This window comes from Amblyraja radiata, chromosome 1 (assembly GCF_010909765.2).
Source record: "Amblyraja radiata isolate CabotCenter1 chromosome 1, sAmbRad1.1.pri, whole genome shotgun sequence".
Classification (NCBI taxonomy): Eukaryota; Metazoa; Chordata; class Chondrichthyes; order Rajiformes; family Rajidae; genus Amblyraja; species Amblyraja radiata.
In genome coordinates this window covers 10,682,687-10,703,102 of record NC_045956.1, presented here as the reverse complement: position 1 = coordinate 10,703,102, position 20,416 = coordinate 10,682,687, and the positions used below count along the sequence as shown (strand labels likewise).

Below are 20,416 nucleotides of genomic sequence, written 5' to 3'. Positions count from 1 at the left end.
TGAGTGTGGAATTCTCTACCACAGAGGGCAGTGGAGGCAGGTTCTCTGGATGCTTTCAAGAGAGAGCCAGATAGGGCTCTTAACAGTAGCGGAGTCAGGGGATATGGGGAGAAGACAGGAACGGGGGGTACTGATTGGGGATGATCAGCCATGATCACATTGAATGGCGGTGCTGGCTCAAAGGGCCGAATGGCCTTCTCCTGCACCTATTGTCTATTGACTGGGCAGGGCAGGTGTCAGGGGTTATGGGGAGAAGGCAGGAGAATGTGGGTCAGGAGGGAGAGATAGATCAGCCATGATTGAAGGGCAGAGTAGACTTGATGGGCCGAATGGCCTAATTCTGCTCCTGTCACTGTCTTATGGTCTGTGATTGGCTGAGCGCCCGGTCCCATTCATAAAGCGTATAAGAAGGAACGGCAGATGCTGGAAAATCGAAGGTAGATAAAAGTGCTGGAGAAACTCAGCGGGTGCAGCAGCATCTATGGAGCGAAGTAAATAGACAACGAAATGTTGATGCTGCTGCTCCGCTATAGGATCTTTGCTTTTGTCTCCCATTCATAAAGCACGCCGCTCCTCTGTGACGTCAGCCGCCTCTGGCGCGCCACGTCTTCTCGCGGTTGTTCTGCCGTCACCAGGCGTCGCGAGATCTGCGCCGTCTTCCTCTTTGCAGCTGCGGGCGACAATGGCGGTCGGCAAGAACAAGCGGCTGACCAAAGGCGGCAAGAAGGGCGCCAAGAAGAAGATGTAAGCGCTCCCAAAACGGCCGTGCGGCGTCGCGATGCGTGTCCTCCACACGGGGCAGGGGTGAAATGGGACAAAGAGCGGCGGATGGCACGGATGTTGAGGGGATTGTAGAGGCCGGGCCGGGCGGGGGGAGAGGAGGGGAGACACCAGGCCCGGGCCGTGGGTTCCAACCCCCCCGGGGAATGAGGGTCCGTGACACGGACAGCGGCCCCACAACCCATTGAACAGCCCAAAGGTGCCAAAGCGAAGTAATTAATGGGCCGCCAAATCCAGGCTGCTGCAGCTGATGACAAGCAGGCGGCTATGCATCTGCCAAAGCTCAAAAACGTGGAATATAAGCAATTGAAGCAAGAGTAGGCTTTTGGTCAGGATAGAAAATTGTGGCCGATCTTTCATATCACTGCTACTTTACCTGCACTAGACTGAGTTTCTTAGTTAGGAAGATTGTTCCCGATGTTGGGGAAGTCCAGGACAAGGGGTCACAGCTTAAGGATAAGGGGGAAATCCTTTTAAGACCGAGATGAGACAAACTTTTTTCACACAGAGAGTGGTGAATCTCTGGAATTCTCTGCCACAGAGGGTAGTTGAGGCCAGTTCATTGGCTATATTTAAGAGGGAGTTAGATGTGGCCCTTGTGGCTAATGGGATCGGGGGTATGGAGAGAAGGCAGGTACGGGATACTGAGTTGGATGATCATATTGAATGGCGGTGCAGCCTCGAAGGGCCGAATGGCCTACTCCTGCACCTATTTTCTATGTATCATGTAAAGTAATTGGTAAAGTGTTCCAAAGCCTCTGGGGTGGTTCTATCTGTTCTGAGTGGCTGATCCCTGATTTTGAGACTGTGACCCTATAGTTCCAGATACTGGACATGGGAAACATTAACGTTGTAGCTGCACTAGTTAAGCCATGTAGGGATTTTGAGCAACATGCAGGTGCTGGAGGAACTTTGCAGGCCAGGCAGCATCTGTGGAGCCTCAGAGTGATCAGGGACATTGACAGTGACACGTGTAGGAAGGAACTGCAGACGCTGGTTTAAACCGAAGATAGACACAAAAAGTTGTGGTAATTCAGCGAGACAGGAAGCATCTCTGGAGAGAAGGAATGGGTGATATATTGGGCCAAGACCCTTCTTCAGACTAGATTAACAATAACATTTTGGGCTGGGATCCTTCTTCAGAACGATGGGGAATTGACACACAACTTTGGGTTAGTATCATTCTAAAACATTACTATGTTCCTCCAGCACTTTTTTTTTGATCAAGATTTTGTTCGTAGCTCTTGTATCTCCTATAGGAACTTTGCCTGTTTCTATAGGATCATGATTTGAAAGAGCACAGGCCAACCCTGTTCATATGGTAAATCTATGATGAATGCTATTTATAAACCTTTGAATCATTTTTTGTCCATTGTACTAAGTCTTTCTGTGGACAGGTAGATCAAGATTCCATGTGTGGCACAGTATTCCAAGTGCATTAGCATTGGCAATCTTCTACCAGGTGCTATGGGGTTGTAAGGAACATGCTGTTTATACAGTCATCTCTTGATTGCTACCATGTGTTGTGTTGAGTTATTTTCTAAAATCTTATTCCAATGTCTTCACAGTGTGGACCCCTTCTCCAAGAAGGACTGGTATGATGTCAAGGCTCCAGCGATGTTTAACATTAGGAACCTGGGTAAAACCTTGGTTACAAGAACTCAGGGAACTAGTAAGTATTTTTTCAGTATGCACTAGTGTGAAAGATTTACTTTTGAAATTTTCCTCAATCTATCCTGTGAATGTCAGAAAAAAAACTCAAGTTTAAACATCATAGATGCTCTACGAGATGTAAAAAACATCCAAAATGGGCCCACAGTGCAAACACTACCAAACAGCTATTTGGACCTTTTTGACTACTATCAATATCTATCTTCTATCTTTTATTATATAAAACTCTGTGCCTGTCGCCTGCCGTCCGTCCGGCTGCCTTTCTGCCTTTTGATTCGTTTCCATCGTGTGATGTCACAATGCCCAATGCTCGCAGATGTCCAATCGCAATGCCCAATGCTCGCAGATGTCCAATCGGAATGGATCCATTTACATGGCCGGCTGCCGGCTGCATTTCTTCCTTTGATTCACTGCAAATCCGAAACCAGACGCAGAATCGCCGACATCTTTTCCATTTCGGTAGAGATTTCACTTTTCTTTCTAAGTATCCGCTCCTCATTACATTTCGTCGTGTTTATGTACACGTTTTTAATCAAATCCTTCCCTCCATCTATTTTAAGTCGAAAATAGATGGTTTTTTAGCTGCCAAGGGGATAAGGGGCTACGGGGAGAGGGCAGGGATATGGACCTAGGTATGGTTAGTATAGTAGACCTGAGTGATCTCCTGGACAAATGTCGATCGCCTGGATTGGGGTCGGAGAGGAATTTCCCGGATTTTTTTCCCGAATTGGACCTGGGTTTTTATCCGGTTTTTTGCCTCCCCCAGGAGATCACGCGGTTCTTGGGGTGGAGAGGGGTGATAGCGGTATAAAGGGGAGGGTAGTGTCTTGTGTTCTGTGTCTTGTGTCTACTGTTTGTGGGTAAGTGTGTCTGTTTGGTGTTCAGCCATGAGTGAATGGCGGTGCGGGCTCGACGGACCTGGTGGTCTACTCTCGCACCTACTTTCTATGATTCTATGATTCTCCCAATATTTCAAAAATAAACTGGCTTCTCACCCATAGAAGCAGCACCAGCCCCAACCCCTGCTGAACGTTCCATCGTGTGATGTCACAATGCCCGATGCGCACATATGTCCAATCGGAATGAATTCATTTACATATGCCTTTGCAGGAGCCCCAGCACCTGGTGAACGTTCCATTGTGTGATGTCACAATGCCCAATGTTCACATATGTCCAATCGGAATGGATTCATTTACATATGCCTTTGCAGGAGCCCCAGCCAATGGTGAACGTTCCATTGTGTGATGTCACAATGCCCAATGTTCACACGTGTCCAATCGGAACTTAAGAGGGAGTTAGATGTGGCCCTTGTGGCTAAAGGGATCAGGGGGTATGGAGAGAAGGCAGGTACAGGATACTGAGTTGGATGATCATATTGAATGGTGGTGCAGGCTCAAAGGGCCGAATGGCCTACTCCTGCACTTAATTTCTATGTTTCCCTCTCCTCACCCCTCTCCCACCCATCCCTCTCTCCCCCACCCCCCTTCCCTCTCTACCCCACCCCCTTCCCTCTCTCCCCCCGCCCCCTTCCCGTACCCCTCTGTCCCTCTTCCACCACTCCCCCTACCCCTCCCTCCCCACTCTTCCACTTCTCTCCCCTTACCCCACCCCTCTTCCTCCCCCACCCCTCTCTCTTTCCCTCTCTCCCCCACCCCTTCCTCTTACCCCTCTGTCCCTCTTCCACCACTCCCCGTCCCTCTTCCACCACTCCCGCTACCCCTCTACCCCTCCCTCCCTCCCCACTCTTCCACTTCTCTCCCCCTTCTCTCCTCCCCCCCCTCTCCCATCCCTCTCCACCCCCCCCTTCCCTCTCTCCCCCCTTCCCCTATCCCTCTGTCCGTCTTCCATCACTCCCCCTACCCCTCTCCTCCTCCCTCCCCACTCTTCCACTTCTCCCCCCTCCACTCCCTCCACCTTTCCCCTCTCTCCCCCCCACCCCTCTACTCCTCCCTCCCTCTTCCCATCCCCCCCTCCCCCACATCTCTCTCCCCATCCCCCTCCCTCACCCCCTACCCCACTCCTTTCTCTCCCAAATCTATCCCGTTTCCTCCTCCTCCTCTCCCCTTCCTCCCCTCTTCTCACCCCCCTCCCCCCACCTGTGTGTTTGGGGGGTGGTTAATGTGAGTGTGATGCCGCAGCCCCCCCCCCCCCTCCAATATTTCAAAAAATACTGGCTTCTCACCCATAGAATCAGCCCTAGCCCCTGGTGAACGATCCATTGTGTGATGTCACAATGCTCAAAGACATTGTTGCCATAGAGGGAGTACAGAGAAGGTTCACCAGACTGATTCCTGGGATGTCAGGACTTTCATATAACCATATAATATAACCATATAACAATTACAGCACGGAAACAGGCCATCTCGACCCTTCTAGTCCCTGCCGAACACATAATCTCCCCTAGTCCCATATACCTGCGCTCAGACCATAACCCTCCATTCCTTTCCCATCCATATAACTATCCAATTTATTTTTAAATGATAAAAACGAACCTGCCTCCACTGGATAGACTCGGCTTCTACTCGCTAGATTTTAGAAGATTGAGGGGGTATCTTATAGAAATTTACAAAATTCTTAAGGGGTTGGACAGGCAAGATGCAGGAAGATTGTTCCAGATGTTGGGGAAGTCCAGAACAAGGGGTCACAGTTTAAGGATAAGGGGTAAATCTTTTATGACCGAGATGAGAAAAACATTTTTCACACAGAGAGTGGTGAATCTCTGGAATTCACTGGCACAGAAGGTAGTTGAGGTCAGTTCATTGGCTAGATTTAAGAGGGAGTTAGATCTGGCCCTTGTGGCTAAAGGGATCAGGGGGTATGGAGAGAAGGCAGGTACAGGATACTGAGTTGGATGATCAGCCATGATCATATTGAATGGTGGTGCAGGCTCATAGGGCCGAATGGCCTACTCCTGCACTTAATTTCTATGTTTCTCTCTCCTCACCCCTCTCCCTCTCCCACCCATCCCTCTCTCCCCCACCCCCCTTCCCTCTCTACCCCACCCCCTTCCCTCTCTCCCCCTTCCCCCATACCGCTCTGTCCCTCTTCCACCACTCCCCCTACCCCTCCCTCCCCACTCTTCCACTTCCCTCCCCTTACCCCACCCCTCTTCCTCCTCCACCCCTCTCTCTTCCCTTCCCTTCCTTCCCCTCTCTCCCCCACCCCTTCCCCTTCCCCTCTGTTCCTCTCCACCACTCCCCCCGTCCCCTTCCCCACTCCCGCTAACTCCTCCCTCCCTCCCCACTCCTCTCCCCCCCCACCCCCTTCCCTCTCTCCCCCACCCCCCTTCCCCTCTCCCCCCCCACCCCCCTTCCCTCTCTCCCCCACCCCCCTTCCCTCTCCCCCACCCCCTTCCCGCTCTACCCCACCCCTTCCCTCTCTCTCCCCCCCCCCCTACCCCTCTGTCCCTCTTCCATCACTCCCCCTACCCCTCTCCCTCCTCCCCACTCTTCCTCTTCTCTCTCCCCTTCCCCCTCCTCTCTCCCCACTCCTTCCCCTCTCTCCCCCCACCCCTCTCCCCCTCCCTCCCCATCCCCTCCTCCCCCACGTCTCTCTCCCCATCCCCCTCTCTCACCTCCTACCCTGCTCTCCTTTCCCTCCCAAATCTGTCCCGTTTCCTCCTCCTCCTCTCACCTCCCTCCCCTCTTCTCACCTCCCCTCCCCCCACCTGTGTGTTTGGGGGGTGGTTAATGTGAGTGTGATGCCGCAGCCCCCCCCCCCCCCCCCCCCCGCAAACGCCATTAGGGAAACAGACCCAACGGGTCTGCACTTGGTCTAGTATAATTTAAAAATAGTCACGTGAAAGTGACTGTTCCTGCATTGAGATCTTTACTCTCTGTTCTCTTATTATCATGCAGAAATTGCCTCAGAAGGCTTGAAAGGCCGTGTATTTGAGGTGAGTCTTGCTGATTTGCAGAATGATGAAGTGGCCTTCCGCAAATTTAAGCTGATCGTCGAGGATGTTCAGGGCAAGAACTGTCTGACCAACTTTCACGGGATGGACTTAACACGTGATAAGATGTGCTCGATGGTCAAAAAATGGCAGGTAAAGATGTTGATCATTTGTCTAGGATTTGAATTGTTAAATTTGCTTTTGCAGCCTGATCTGCATTTACACCTTTTTAATTTTAATTCTTGTTTTATCCCTGAACTTTCTTCAACATACTTCTGATTGAGGGTGTTTTCATATGTTTTTCCTGAAATTTGTTAGAAGAAGTCGCAGAAACAGGCCGTTCTACACTGGCCGTTAAGCACCCACTTTTTACACCTGCCTTATTCTCACATTCCCATTAACTCCTCCCACAGCCTACCTCCAAAATATACCACTCATTTGCACACGAGCCAATTTAGAGCGGCCTAATAGTCTGCCAAAAGTGGAGCATCCAGGAATCCCATGCAAGGAGAACTTGCAAAGTTAACACACTGTCAGCATCAGAGGTCAGGATTAATCCTGGGTTGCTGGAGCAGTGCTACTGTCGTCCTTTGTCTTTGTTAGAGACTTTGCGCCACCTCTGCACATAGTTAGATTGCTTCAGATATTTGGTCCAAATACTGTGCTCATTTGAATGTCCAGCTTTATATCCATTTTGTGGCAGTAACTTTGAATCAAAAATGTAATGCCCTGGTTTGGGGTGCTATTTTGCCTATCAAGACAGCATATGGGATGGAATTTGTGGTCTAATTTGCTAATTCATTGATGCACTGAGGCTTCTGGGAAGGGAATGTTATCATTAGTTAACTTTATAAACCATAAATGACTAGCTGTCATTGGCAGATGGAAATATTCTGAGACTTGCATTAAAAGTGATTTTTATCTTTCATTGGCAACACAAGTGACTGCAGTTGCTGGAATCTTGAGCAAAAAATAAACTAGTGGAGGAGCTCAGATAGGTCGGGCAGTACCTGTGGAGGGAAGTGGATGGACATTGTATTGGTAAGGGGTCTTTCTTGTGCAAAACATCTCGACCCAAAACATCTGTTCATTTCCCTTCACTGATGCTACCTGACCCGCTGAATTTCTCCACCAGTTTGCTATTTTTATTTCTTTCATTGCTCCCTTTGGTTCTCATCCCATATCAAAGAATTAGTGTACTATTGATAATATTGTATTTTTAAATGGATGTTGGAATCCAGACATTGTCTGCTCTATTGGATGAATATTAAAGATTCCCTGATGCTGTATTGAAAAGTAGCAGGTAAGTTATTCCTGTTGCGCTGGGCATTCTTTCCCGATATCTTGTCATCTCTGCATTAATATTGGTGAGGTTATCCAACAAGTTAGTTTCTCTATGCCATGCTTCTTCATGTGTAGACAATTATAACCCTGGAAATGATATTTTTAAGTTCTAGTTTTACTGATTTTATCTTTATTTCTCATTTTAGACCATGATTGAAGCTCATATTGATGTCAAAACCACAGATGGGTACCTCCTGCGCCTTTTTTGTGTAGGTTTTACTAAGAAGCGTAACAACCAGATTCGCAAAACCTCCTATGCTCAGCACCAGCAAGTTCGTACGATACGCAAGAAGATGGTAGAAATCATGACTCGTGAAGTTCAAACCAACGATCTCAAGGAGATAGTCAACAAATTGTAAGTAATCTAGAACAGCTGACATTCACATTTCTTTCAATGATTGGTATTTTGCATTTCTTTGAAGTAAAATTGAAGTGCTTTTAATGGAAAACTGCCTGTGCAAAGCAATATATGCTATAGAAAAGAACACATGATTCTTATGTAACTGCAAAAAAACAAATATGATCCATTGGGGCAAGAGTTGACTGGAATGATGGTTCTGCGTGTGTACAGTCCTCTTTATACATCCTGACTAGAGTAGACTTGGAATCTGGACGGTTTCACTCAGCAAAGGATTTTAGCTTAAAAATTAATTCCAACAGTTAAGTTCGTTGTCCAGCTTCTTATTTTATCACACTGAATATTTTTACTGAAGTACTAGATCCTCTTAGACTACTTAGGCTGAGGAAATCCAGTTTATCTAGGTATTCCTCATTACTCAGAGGTTCTTGGTGGTTACTGATATCACAGTGGCCAAAGAGGTGTAGGGATTCAGCCCATACAAGCTCTGGCTTATTTTAATCAGTGCCTTTCCAGCTGGGCTGGGAAAATTTCAAAGTGACATGGTGGATTACTACTCCCAGGATGCAGAAACATGACACTTTCAAAGGAAAACAAATGTCTGAAATCTAAGTCATGGGCCCAGGATGACAAACTCATACAGAGATTTAAAAGATTCCACGAATTCACAAGCTTATAACACTGGGCACTTTGGTAAAATATAGGTGGGATGGGTGTCTGGTCAGTTTTGGTGAAGAGATTCATGATCAACGGTGGCACTTTTGGAAAACAAATCAAATATTGAGTAGGCTGGATATTATCTCTCAATAGACAATTGGTGCAGGAGAAGGCCTTTCGGCCCTTCAAGCCAGCACTGTCATTCAATTTGATCATGGCTGATCATCCCCAATCAGTACCCCGTTCCTGCCTTCTCCCCATATACCCTGACTCCACTATCTTTATGAGCACTATCTAGCTCTCTCTTGAAAGTATCCAGAGAATCGGCCTCCACCGCCCTTTGAGGCAGAGAATTCCACAGACTCACAACTCTCTGTGAGGAAAAAGTGTTTCCTCATCTTCGTTCTAAATGGCTTACTCCTTATTCTTAAACTGTGGCCCCTGGTACTGGACTCCCCCCAACATCGGGAGCATGTTTCCTGCCTCTAGCATGTCCAAATCCTTAATAAGCTTATATGTTTCAATAAGATATCCTCTCATCCTTCTAAACTCCAGAGTATACAAACCCAGCCGCTCCATTCTCTCAGCATATGACAGTCCCACATCCCGGGAATTAACCTTGTAAACCTACGCAGTACTCCCTCAATAGCAAGAATGTTCTTCCTCAAATTAGGGGACCAAAACTGCACACAATACTCCAGGTGTGGTCTCACTATGGCCATATACAACTGCAGAAGGACCTCTTTGCTCCTATACTCAACTCCTCTTGTTATGAAGGCCAACATGCCATTCGTTTTCTTCACTGCCTGCTATACCTGCATGCTTACTTTCATTGACTGGTGAACAAGGTCCCCCAGATCCCGTCGTACTCTCCCTTTGTCTACTCAGCCCAGACCATCTTTGGAGGTTATGTTTCTTTACAAATACACTCTCCTAGCATCTGCATCTTCTCTTTCTGTGCCACCTCTGCAGGATACATCCACGATTGATCTCTGGGATCTGTAGTTTTGGCATGTGTTGCTCAATGGAGCTTATTTCTACACTTTTACTAACTTTTTTGACAGCTTTGGTCACTTAGTCACTTGGGGCTAGGAAACAGTTTTTTGCACCATGTATGATTATTCAGTTTCTCTGGATCTTCATGCCTTGACAGGAAAACATTAGATCTTTTGTAGGCGTGCCTACACCAGCCAACGAGTCCCATCCACACTCATCCCACCTGCCTGCGTTTTGGCCCATTTCGCTCTAAACCTCTCCTATCCATGTACATGACAAGATGTTTCTGAAATGTTGTGATTGTACCTGCTTCAACTATCTTCTCCAGCAGCTCGTTCCATACACCCAACACCCTTTGTGTGAAAAAGTTACCCCTCATGTTCCTATTAAATCTTTCCCTCCCTCACCTTAAACCTATGACAAGTGCAAAACTTATTTTTATCAGTTTTGTGTTTTTAATCTTCCCATTCCTCAACACAGTGCATCTCTAATTTCTTCCTTTGGTTTCTCGTTATTACCTGGAAGCTGTAGTTTTTTGCAACTGAGTATTGATACCCACTGTTAAACCCTCTTTTCAAAGGCTCTTTTTGATAGCTTCCTCCCAAGGTGCAGGGTCAGCGTTTCTCAGAAACATTTGTTTTGGAATTACATTAAAGCCTCATTATTTCTTTCCCCGTTTTAAATCCTGATATTTCTCAGGTCATTAGTTCGCTTGGCCATGTCTGCCCCATTTCTGGGACTTTTAGTCCTCATACAGTGCCCTCCATAATTTTTGGGACAAAGACCCCATCATTTTTTTATTTGCCTCTGTACTCCACAAATTGAGATTTGTAATAGAAAAAAAATCACATGTGGTTAAAGTGCACATTGTCAGATTTTAATAAAGGCCATTGTTATACATTTGGTTTCACCATGTAGAAATGCTGTGTTTATACATAGTTTCCCCCCCCCCCCCCCCATTTCAGGACACCATAATGTTTGGGACACATGGCTTCACAGGAATATGTAATTGCTCAAATGTGTTTAATTGCCCCCTTCATGCACCTAGCCTCTCTTCCAGTCTTTCCATCACCTTTGGAAACTTTTATTGTTGTTTATCAACATGAGGACCAAGGTTTTTCCAAATAAAGTCAAATAAGCCATTATGAGATTGAGAAACAAGAATAAAACTGTTAAAGACATCAGCCAAACCTTAAGCTTACCAAAATCACCTGTTTGGAACATTATTCAGAAGAAAGAGAGCACTGGTGAGCTTACTAATCGCAAAGGGACTGGCAGGCCAAGAAAGACCTCCACAGCTAATGACAGAAGAATTCTCTCTATAATAAAGAAAAATCCCCAAACACCTGTCCGACAGATCAGAAACACTCTTCAGGAGTCAGATGTGGATTAGTCAATGACCACTGTCCACAGAAGATTTCATGAACAGAAATACAGAGGCTGCACTGCAAGATGCAAACCACTGGTTAGCCATTAAAATAGGATGGCCAGGTTACAGTTTGCCAAAAAGTACTTATAAGAGCAACCACAGTTATGGAAAAAGGTCTTGTGGACAGATGAGACGAAGATAAACATATCAGAGTGATGGCAAGAGCAAAGTATGGAGAAGAGAAGGAACTGCCCAAACATCCGAAGCATATCACCTCATCCGTGAAACACAGTGGTGTGGGTGTTATGGCCTGGGCATGTATGGCTGCTGAAGGTGCTGGCTCACTTATCTAAATAGATGATACAACTGCTGATGGTAGTAGCATAATGAATTGTGAAGTGTATAGACATATCCTAGCTGCTCAAGTTCAAACAAATGCCTCAAAACTCAGTGGCCAGCAGTTCACTCTACAGCAAGACAATGATCCCAAACATACTGCTAAAGCAACAAAGGAGTTTTTCAAAGCTAAAAAATGGTAAATTCTTTTGAGTGGCCAAATCAATCACCCGATCTGAACCCAATTGAGCATGCCTTTTATATGTTGAAGAGAAATCTGAAGGGGACTAGTCCCCAAAACAAGCATAAGCTAAAATGGCTGCAATACAGGCCTGGCAGAGCATCACCAGAGAAGACACCCAGCAACTGGTGATGTCCATGAATCACAGACTTCAAGCAGTCATTGCATGCAAAGAATATGCAACAAAATACTAAACATGACAACTTTCATTTACATGGCACTGCTGTGTCCCAAACATTATGGTGCCCTGAAATGAGGGGATTGCTGTAATTTCTACATGGTGAAACCAAAATGTATAAAAGTGGCCTTTATTAAAATCTGACAATGTGCACTTTAACCACATGTGATTTTTTTTTTTTTTCCCTATTACAAATATCAAATTGTGGAGCACAGAGGCAAATAAATAAATGATGGGTCTTTGTCCCAAACATTATGGAGGGCACTAGCTTCCTATGATATTACTGAGAGGGTTTATTTTTTATCTTCTACCTCGCTAACCTCCACCATCAGTGGGTAATTCATTGTTGCATCCAGGGAGTTATTGCTGGAGTTGGTAATTGGGTGGGGTAGTAGTAATCTTGGGCTGCAGTATATTGGTCCAGATGATCAAGGCAATAGCGGATTAAATTGTAATCCTCAAGTGTGAGGCGATGCATTTGGTCTAATAATGGTAGTATTTCAGGAGCAGAAGGATGTTGATGTATGAGATCAAAGGTCACAGAAGCCTGGTTAAGCAGGTGCAATGGATAGTCACCTTCAGGAGCTGGGGCATAGAATAAAGACTGAGTGGACAGATTTATAAAGCAAATTAGGCTACAACTGGAGTGGCACCTGTAGTTTTGATCATCACACAGTAGGAAGGATGTGGTTGCATTGGAGAGGATGCCGAAATTTCCCAGGATGTTGCCTGGAATAGAGGTTTCAGTATGAGAAGAGACTGGGTTTGCTTCCTTGGAGAGAATACTGATGGTAGACCTCTTTTGAGGTATGCAGAGTAATCGAGAGACAGGTGCGGTAAAGTTTATGATCCACCTGATCATATACTTTTTGTCTTAACAGGTGCATAAAATTAGAAACACGTTTAAGATGGGGGGGGGGGGGAGAGAGAGGAGGGGGGAGGACATTTCTGTAAAGGTAGTTGGAATTGGGAAATCACTGACTAAGGAATTTGCTGACTAAAGGGGTTGGTGGAGAAAGAGACTGAAAACATTTTAATTACATGAGAGATGAATTGATGTGGCGTGGAAGGCTATAGAACACACGCTGGTAATTTGGAGCAATATAGATGACGACTGATTGGTTGGCATGGATGTGGCGAGCTGAACTCAAATGTAGAAATGTGCTACCCTCTTCCATGAACCAACTTTATAAATGACGGGGACCATATATTTTCCAATTTCTTGTAAGTTGAGCTTCATTGGCTGTGGTGTTTGCATTTGTGGAGGTAAAAGATTAAAAATTGATTCTGCAACCTGCACTGCGTATTTTTGAATTACTAACTTGTGATTGATTTATTTGTTGCACAAACATTGCAATTTACTAACGTTTGGGTAAAGTTTGCCCTCATTGGATGTATGCAGTTTATCTTGGAGGAAATCCATGTAATCAATTTATTTTTTCAGATATCACCATTCCCTGGTGAAACAAGCAAATCATATGTGGTAGATCACTTTGACCTTGACAAAGATGTGCTGTAGTGAATTATCGGAGGTGTCTGCTTTCCAGCAGGATTCACTAATTGAGACAATAGCTGCTCATGTCCTTTTGGTTGACCCGACAAAAGAACTAGTTTGTGAGATGAAATATGTTTGAGCAACTTTAACATGAATATTAATTTACTATAAATTTGTAATGTTTCTATCCTTTATTATTTAGGATCCCAGACAGCATTGGCAAGGATATTGAGAAAGCTTGCCAATCCATTTATCCGCTCCATGATGTGTATGTCCGGAAGGTCAAAATGTTGAAGAAGCCCAAATTTGAATGTAAGTTCTGCTTCCAAAATGTCTTTTGACATCTGAAATTTTATGCTGTTTATATTATAGCCACATCAAATTGTGAATGCTGAAGTTCAAGAATAAGAATATGGTTGTGAATTAGCTGGATTTGAATGCTCCCTTTGCTGATTTAAGAGCAGGAGAGCATTTGGTGAGGTGATAATATAATTGGGCGGAGCTAGAATTTTTTATATGGGAGATTATTGGAACCTATGTGACTTGAAGGAATGCCACTCATCATGGAGCCTCAGCAATGTTTCAAACTTTTATGTAGTGGTGGCCAGTGCATATGAAAATGAGAATGGTGGGAAACCAGGGCATGAGGCATTGAATTTTGAAAGTATGAATTTACAGTGATGAGGATAACAGATGACTAAGGATGACGCAGAGAGACTTGTTGATGCCATTTACAAAGAGTTTTTTATTTATAGCAAAGCATTTTTTTAAATTGGAGATACTTCTGATTTCAGCAACTGCAGTTTAAGGCAGAAAATGCCAGGAAAGCTGGGTTGGAGGTTAACTTTCTTAACAATATAATATCAAAGTTAGATGGGATATGGGGGAGCTAGCTAACTAGGTACAGAACACCTGGATAGGAAGCAGGGAGTGGCTGAGGAAGGTTTTATTTTGGATTGGAAGCCTGTGATTAGGGATTGAGTGATCCCAGTGTGTCTTGGGGATCGGTGTTGGGTCCATTGCTGTTTGTCATCTATTTCAATAGTTGGATGATAATGCACATGGCTTGATTAGTGAGCTTGCAAATTACATGAAAATGGATAGTGGGGATGGTTATCAAGAATTACAGTGATGTTAAATGAATATAGAAACGTTTTGATCTGAATATTCAGATTGCTGGTTATCACATTTTCAAGCGGGGGATAAAGATGAGTCTAGTGAAGTGCAAAGGTTTATCTTAAATATTCAAAAGAATGCAAGAAAGGTGGAGAGAGAAAGTTAATTTAATAATTGGCCATTAACTGGAAAACGACAACTAATCCAGTGAAATTCAGCACAGCACAAATTATATTTAAAGGAAATGAGTTCCAGAAATTCATTTGCAGAGAGTCTGAATTGTTAAGGCAGCAAGGTTACATTATAACAGTGATTTTAAAATACATGCTATAAGTACCCATGTACTCTTTAGTAAGTGCGAGTGCGATCTTTATACTCTTAGTGGGCAATTTCTTAGAAATTATATTTAATATTAAATCAGTTAAATCAGGAAATATATGCACTGAAAAGGATTAGTACTCTAACATAGGAGTAGGCCATTTATCCTTCATTCCTACTATTCAGGCTGATCTTTTAGTTAAGTGCACTAACCCCATATGCTTTGATTCTCTTAATACCTATGAAAATGTCAGTCTCAAATATACTGAGTGAATGAGGCTCCACAGCATTCTTGGTTAATGAATTCCAAAGATTTATCCTTTGCTGTGCAAAGAACATTTATTTTCATGTCTAAATGGCTGACCTCATTATTTGAAATAGCCCAATTTTGGGTATTCCAGCCAGATGAGACATTAACTCTCTGTCTATGTCACTGATCACCTTAAGAATTATGGGCAGCTCAATGAGATTACTTTTCATTCTTCCAAGCACCAGGCCCACAGTTTAATCGCTTCTTGTACACTATCCCAGGATTCAGTTTGGTGAACCTTTGCTGCATAATATTCAAAATGCTCACCAGGGCTCTAGTTGGTGTAAGGTCAAACTACTAATTTTAAATTCTGGAAACTGTATATTGGCCTTTAATTACCTCTTATAATCGCTGAAGAACTGGCAAATAAAACTTTGTGTGCACCTGGATCCTTCTAAACGCGAGACGATCAATGTGTCATATTTTTAATATATACTTTGCCTTCCCATTTCATGTGCCAAAGCAGATGACTTCACATTTTTTCACATTGTATACCATTTGCCATGCTCTTGCCTGTTCATTTTATTTACAGCCCACTGAAGACCCTTTGCATCCTTCTTATAGTGGACACTGTCGGGTAGTTTAGCACAGTGTCCTCCATAATGTTTGGGACAAAGACCCGTCATTTATTTATTTGCCTCTGTACTCCACAGATTTGTTATAGAAAAAAATCACATGTGTTTAAAGTGCACAGATTTTAATAACATAGAAACATAGAAAATAGGTGCAGGAGTAGGCCATCCAGCCCTTCGAGCCTGCACCGCCATTCGATATGATCATGGCTGATCATCCAACTCAGTATCCCATCCCTGCCTTCTCTCCATACCCCCTGATCCCTTTAGCCACAAGGGCCACATCTAACTCCTTCTTAAGTATAGCCAATGAACTGGCCTCAACTACCTTCTGTGGCAGAGAATTCCACAGATTCACCACTCTCTGTGTAAAAAATGATTTTCTCATCTTAGTCCTAAAAGACTTCCCTCTTATCCTTAAACTGTGACCCCTAGTTCTGGACTTCCCCAACATCGGGAATAATCTTCCTGCATCTAGCCTGTCCAACCCCTTAAGACCATAAAGGCAATTTTTATACATTTTGGTTTCACCATGTAGCAATTACAGCAGTGTTTATACATAGTCCCCCCATCTCAGTGCATCATAATCTTTGGGACACAGCAGTGTGATGTAAATGAAAGTAGTCATGTTTAGTATTTTGTTGCATATCCTTTACATGCAATGACTGCTTGAAGTCTGCGATTCATGGACATCACCAGTTGCTGGGTGTCTTCTCTGGTGATGCTATGCCAGGCCTGTATTGCAGCCATCTTTGGCTTATGCTTGTTTTGGGGGCTAGTCCCCTTCCGTTTTCTCTTCAGCAGATAAAAGGCATGCTCAATTGGGTTCAGATCGGATGATTGATTTGGCCACTCAAAATAATTGACCATTTTTTAGCTTTGAAAAACTCCTTTGTTGCTTTAGCAGTATGTTTGGAATCATTGGTAGACAGAAGTGCTGGAGAAACTCAGCGGGTGCAGCAGCATCTAAGGAGCGAAGGAAATAGGAAACATTTCAGGCCAAAACCCTTCTTCAGACTGATGTTTGGGATCATTGTCTTGCTGTAGAGTGAACCGCCGGCCTATGAGTTTTGAAGCATTTGTTTGAACTTGAGCAGATATGATGTGTCTATACACTTCACAATTCATTATGCTACTACCATCAGCAGTTGTATCATCTATGAAGATAAGTGAGCCAGTACCTTCAGCAGCCATACATGCCCAGGCATAACATCCACACCACCGTGTTTCATGGATGAGGTGGTATGCTTTGGATCTTGGGCAGTTCTTTCTCCCCTCCATACTTTGCTCTTGCCATCACTCTGAGATAAGTTCATCTTTGTCTCATCTTTCCACAAGACCTTTTTCCATAACTGTGGTTGCTCTTTTAAGTACTTCTTGGCAAACTGTAACTTGGCCATCCTATTTTAGTGGCTAACCAGTGGTTTGCATTTTGCAGTGTAGCCTCTGTATTTCTGTTCATGAAGTCTTCTGTGGACAGTGGTCATTGACAAATCCACACCTGACTCCTGACTCCTGAAGAGTGTTTCTGATCTGTCGGACAGGTGTTTGGGGATATTTTTTTATTATAGAGAGAATTCTTCTGTCATTAGATGTGGAGGTCTTCCTTGGCCTGCCTGTCCCTTTGCAATTAGTAAGCTCAAAAGTGTTCTCTTTCTTCTTAATGATGTTCCAAACTGCTGATTTTGGTAAGCCTAAGGTTTGGCTGATGTCTCTAACAGTTTTATTCTTGTTTCTCAGTCTCATAATGGCTTCTATGACTTTCATTGCTACCTTTGGTCCTACTGTTGATAAACTGCAATAAAAGTTTCCAAAGGTGATGGAAAGACTGGAGGAAAGACTAGGTGCTGAGAGCTCTCTTATACCTGCATTAAGGAGGCAATTAAACACACCTGAGCAATTACAGACACCTGTGAAGCCATGTGTCCCAAACAATATGGTGCCCTGAAATGGGGGGACTATGTATAAACACAGCTGTAATTTCTACATGGTGAAACCAAAATGTATAAAAATGGGCTTTAATAAAATCTGGCACTTTAACCACATGTGATTTATTTTTTCTATTACAAATCTCAAATTGTGGAGTTCAGAGGCAAATAAATAAATAATAATAATAATAAATTTTATTTATGGGCGCCTTTCAAGAGTCTCAAGGACACCTTACAAAAATTGAGCATGTAGAGGTCTTTGTCCCAAACATTATGGAGGGCAATGTATCAGAAGCAGACTTGAATAAATGATGCTTGATCTCTTATCCACATCATTGATATAGATTGTGACAGGTTAGGAACACCTCGTTTAGAGCCAACTGCACAGAAATGGCCTCTTCAACCTAACTTGTCTGTGCCGATCAAAACAGACTTGTTTGCCCTCATTTTAACCATATGCCTCCAATAATGTCTCCGTTCACATACCTGTCCAAATGTCTTTAAGAAACTGTTATTGTACATATTTCAACCAATTATGTGGGCATACGTGGAATTTCTTGCATGTAGGGTGGATTTTGTACTAGTGGAGTTGGAAAAGCATATCATAAAATCCCATACCATTTTGAAAGGTAGGGAACGATGTGTTTATTGGTGTCATTTTACAGAGGAAAGTCTGTTTGATGATGGAGGCTGCTGCTAATGAAGTCAATGACAAATGACGTTCAGTATTGTTTAGAAGCAGTGGTGTGCAGATGTATAGGAATTAGGCAGATACACCTGAGGGACCTTGAGATTTATCAGTCTGAAGAAGGGTCTCGAGCCGAAACATCACCGATTCCTTCTCTCCAGATAGGCTGACTGTCCCACTGAGTTACTCCAGCATTTTGTGTCTATCTTCGGACCATGACGAAGGTCAACTGGAGAAGTGAGGGGACATTGATAGAAAAGGAAAGCCTATCTGAAGCGGTGTTGTGGAACGGTCAATGGATACAGTAAAGATAAACTGGTAATGTGCCCCACAGGAAATAGAGAAAATAAACTCGGGAGAGCACTTGAACGAACTCGTACAGTGGGACAGGGCCATTAGGGGTGACATTTTCACACAAAGGGTGGTGGGTGTATGGAATAAGTTGCCAGAGGAGGTAGTTGAGGCTGGGTCTATCCCAACGTCTAAGAAACAGTTAGACAGGTGCATGGATAGGATAGGTTTGGAGGCATATGGACCAAATGCAGGCAGGTGCGAATATCGTAGCTGGGACATGTTGGCCGGTGTGGGTAGGTTGGGCCAAAGGGCCTGCTTCACTCGGTGACTAATCAATTATGAAAATGAAAAGTTATTGGGGAGCTCCTTTTATGATTTTGTTAATGGTTGGGGGTGCACTTCCCTTGTCAGCAGGTTTAATAACACCATTAGAGTTGGTCTTAGAGAAAAGAATGGGGGAAGGATTGAATGGGCTTTCGATCAATGCAGAGGTGATTGCAGTTTTAGGGCTGGATTGAGAAATGTTTTGATCAAAATTATGCATCAACACAAGCCTGTTGAATGGCACTGAAAACGATGGTTGGGCTGAACTGTTTTGGTCTTGGATTAAAATATTTAGTTAAAATAACTGACCAATAATGATGAATATTTTCTTCCAGTGGGCAAACTGATGGAACTGCATGGTGAAGGAGGAAGTAGCACAAGTAAACCATCAGGAGAAGAGACTGGTGCTAAAGTTGATCGAGCTGATGGATATGAACCTCCTGTCCAAGAAACTGTCTGAATGTGTATAATAAAACATCTCTTCTATTACTGCTCCCTTATTATTTATTTAACCATATATAATTGGAGGCTTCAGAATGATATGACTCCGTTGTAATGGAGTGCCTGTGCAATACTCGCGATAGAATTTGCATCCTCTCTAAGCTATTCCAATATAGCTTGTCACAAAAAGCCTGTTGCATGTACTAATCTGAAGTCTGGTGAAGCTCAGTTCGTAAAGAGCCAAATGCCATAGATTAGTGGTTATCAAGTCAACCATTTATATAACCATACAACAATTACAGCACGGAAACAGGCCATCTCGGCCCTTCTAGTCCGTGCCGAACACGTATTCTCCCCTAGTCCCATCTACCTGCACTCAGACCATAACCCTCCATTCTTTTCCCGTCCATATAACTATCCAATTTATTTTTAAATGATAAAATCGAACCTTCCTCCACCACCTTCACTGGAAGCTCATTCCACACAGCTACCACTCTCTGAGTAAAGAAGTTCCCCCTCATGTTACCCCTAAACTTCTGTCCCTTAATTCTGAAGTCATGTCCTCTTGTTTGAATCTTCCCTACTCTCAGTGGGAAAAGCTTATCCACGTCAACTCTGTCTATCCCTCTCATCATTTTAAATACCTCTATCAAGTCCCCCCTTAACCTTCTGCGCTCCAAAGAATAAGGACCTAACTTGTTCAACCTTTCTCTGTAACTTAGTTGCTGAAACCCAGGCAACATTCTAGTAAATCTCCTCTGTACTCTCTCTATTTTGTTGACATCCTTCCTATAATTAGGCGACCAAAATTGAACACCATACTCCACAATTTAGGCACCAGACTTGTCCTCTGGGAATAGGACGACCTGGTCTTCAGTGACATTTTCGATCAGGAATGGATATGCTTACCACAGCAACTGGATACCATCTAATCAGAGGATAGGCATATATAACAATTGATACTGTTGAATAAATCATCTTGTTTTATTAGAATGCGATGGTACAATATGTATTGCTTAATGAAGATTTGATTTCAAATAGAAATAAGACAATGTGTAAATGTTCTGGCTACAATTGTATAAAGTTAGATATTCTATAATGACTGATT

General features: G+C 43.8%; 1 protein-coding gene across 1 annotated transcript; it reads left to right on the top strand.

Annotated features, from left to right (window-relative positions):
• Window positions 1-604: 604 nt before the first annotated feature.
• rps3a (ribosomal protein S3A) lies at window positions 605-19,356 on the top strand. Its single transcript, XM_033017665.1, has 6 exons — window positions 605-744; window positions 2,349-2,452; window positions 6,309-6,496; window positions 7,834-8,042; window positions 13,520-13,629; window positions 19,203-19,356. Exons 1-6 carry the CDS (start codon window positions 683-685, stop codon window positions 19,325-19,327), a joined length of 798 nt encoding a protein of 265 aa, XP_032873556.1. The 5' UTR covers window positions 605-682; the 3' UTR covers window positions 19,328-19,356.
• The last annotated feature ends 1,060 nt before the right edge of the window (window positions 19,357-20,416 follow it).

Excerpts from the sequence above, each read along its gene's own strand:
- rps3a (XM_033017665.1), top strand. The coding sequence starts at position 683 with ATGGCGGTCGGCAAGAACAAGCGGCTGACCAAAGGCGGCAAGAAGGGC. Across the intron at positions 745-2,348 it reads AAGGGCGCCAAGAAGAAGAT|TGTGGACCCCTTCTCCAAGA; the intron begins GTAAGCGCTCCC and ends ATGTCTTCACAG. Across the intron at positions 6,497-7,833 it reads CGATGGTCAAAAAATGGCAG|ACCATGATTGAAGCTCATAT; the intron begins GTAAAGATGTTG and ends TTCTCATTTTAG.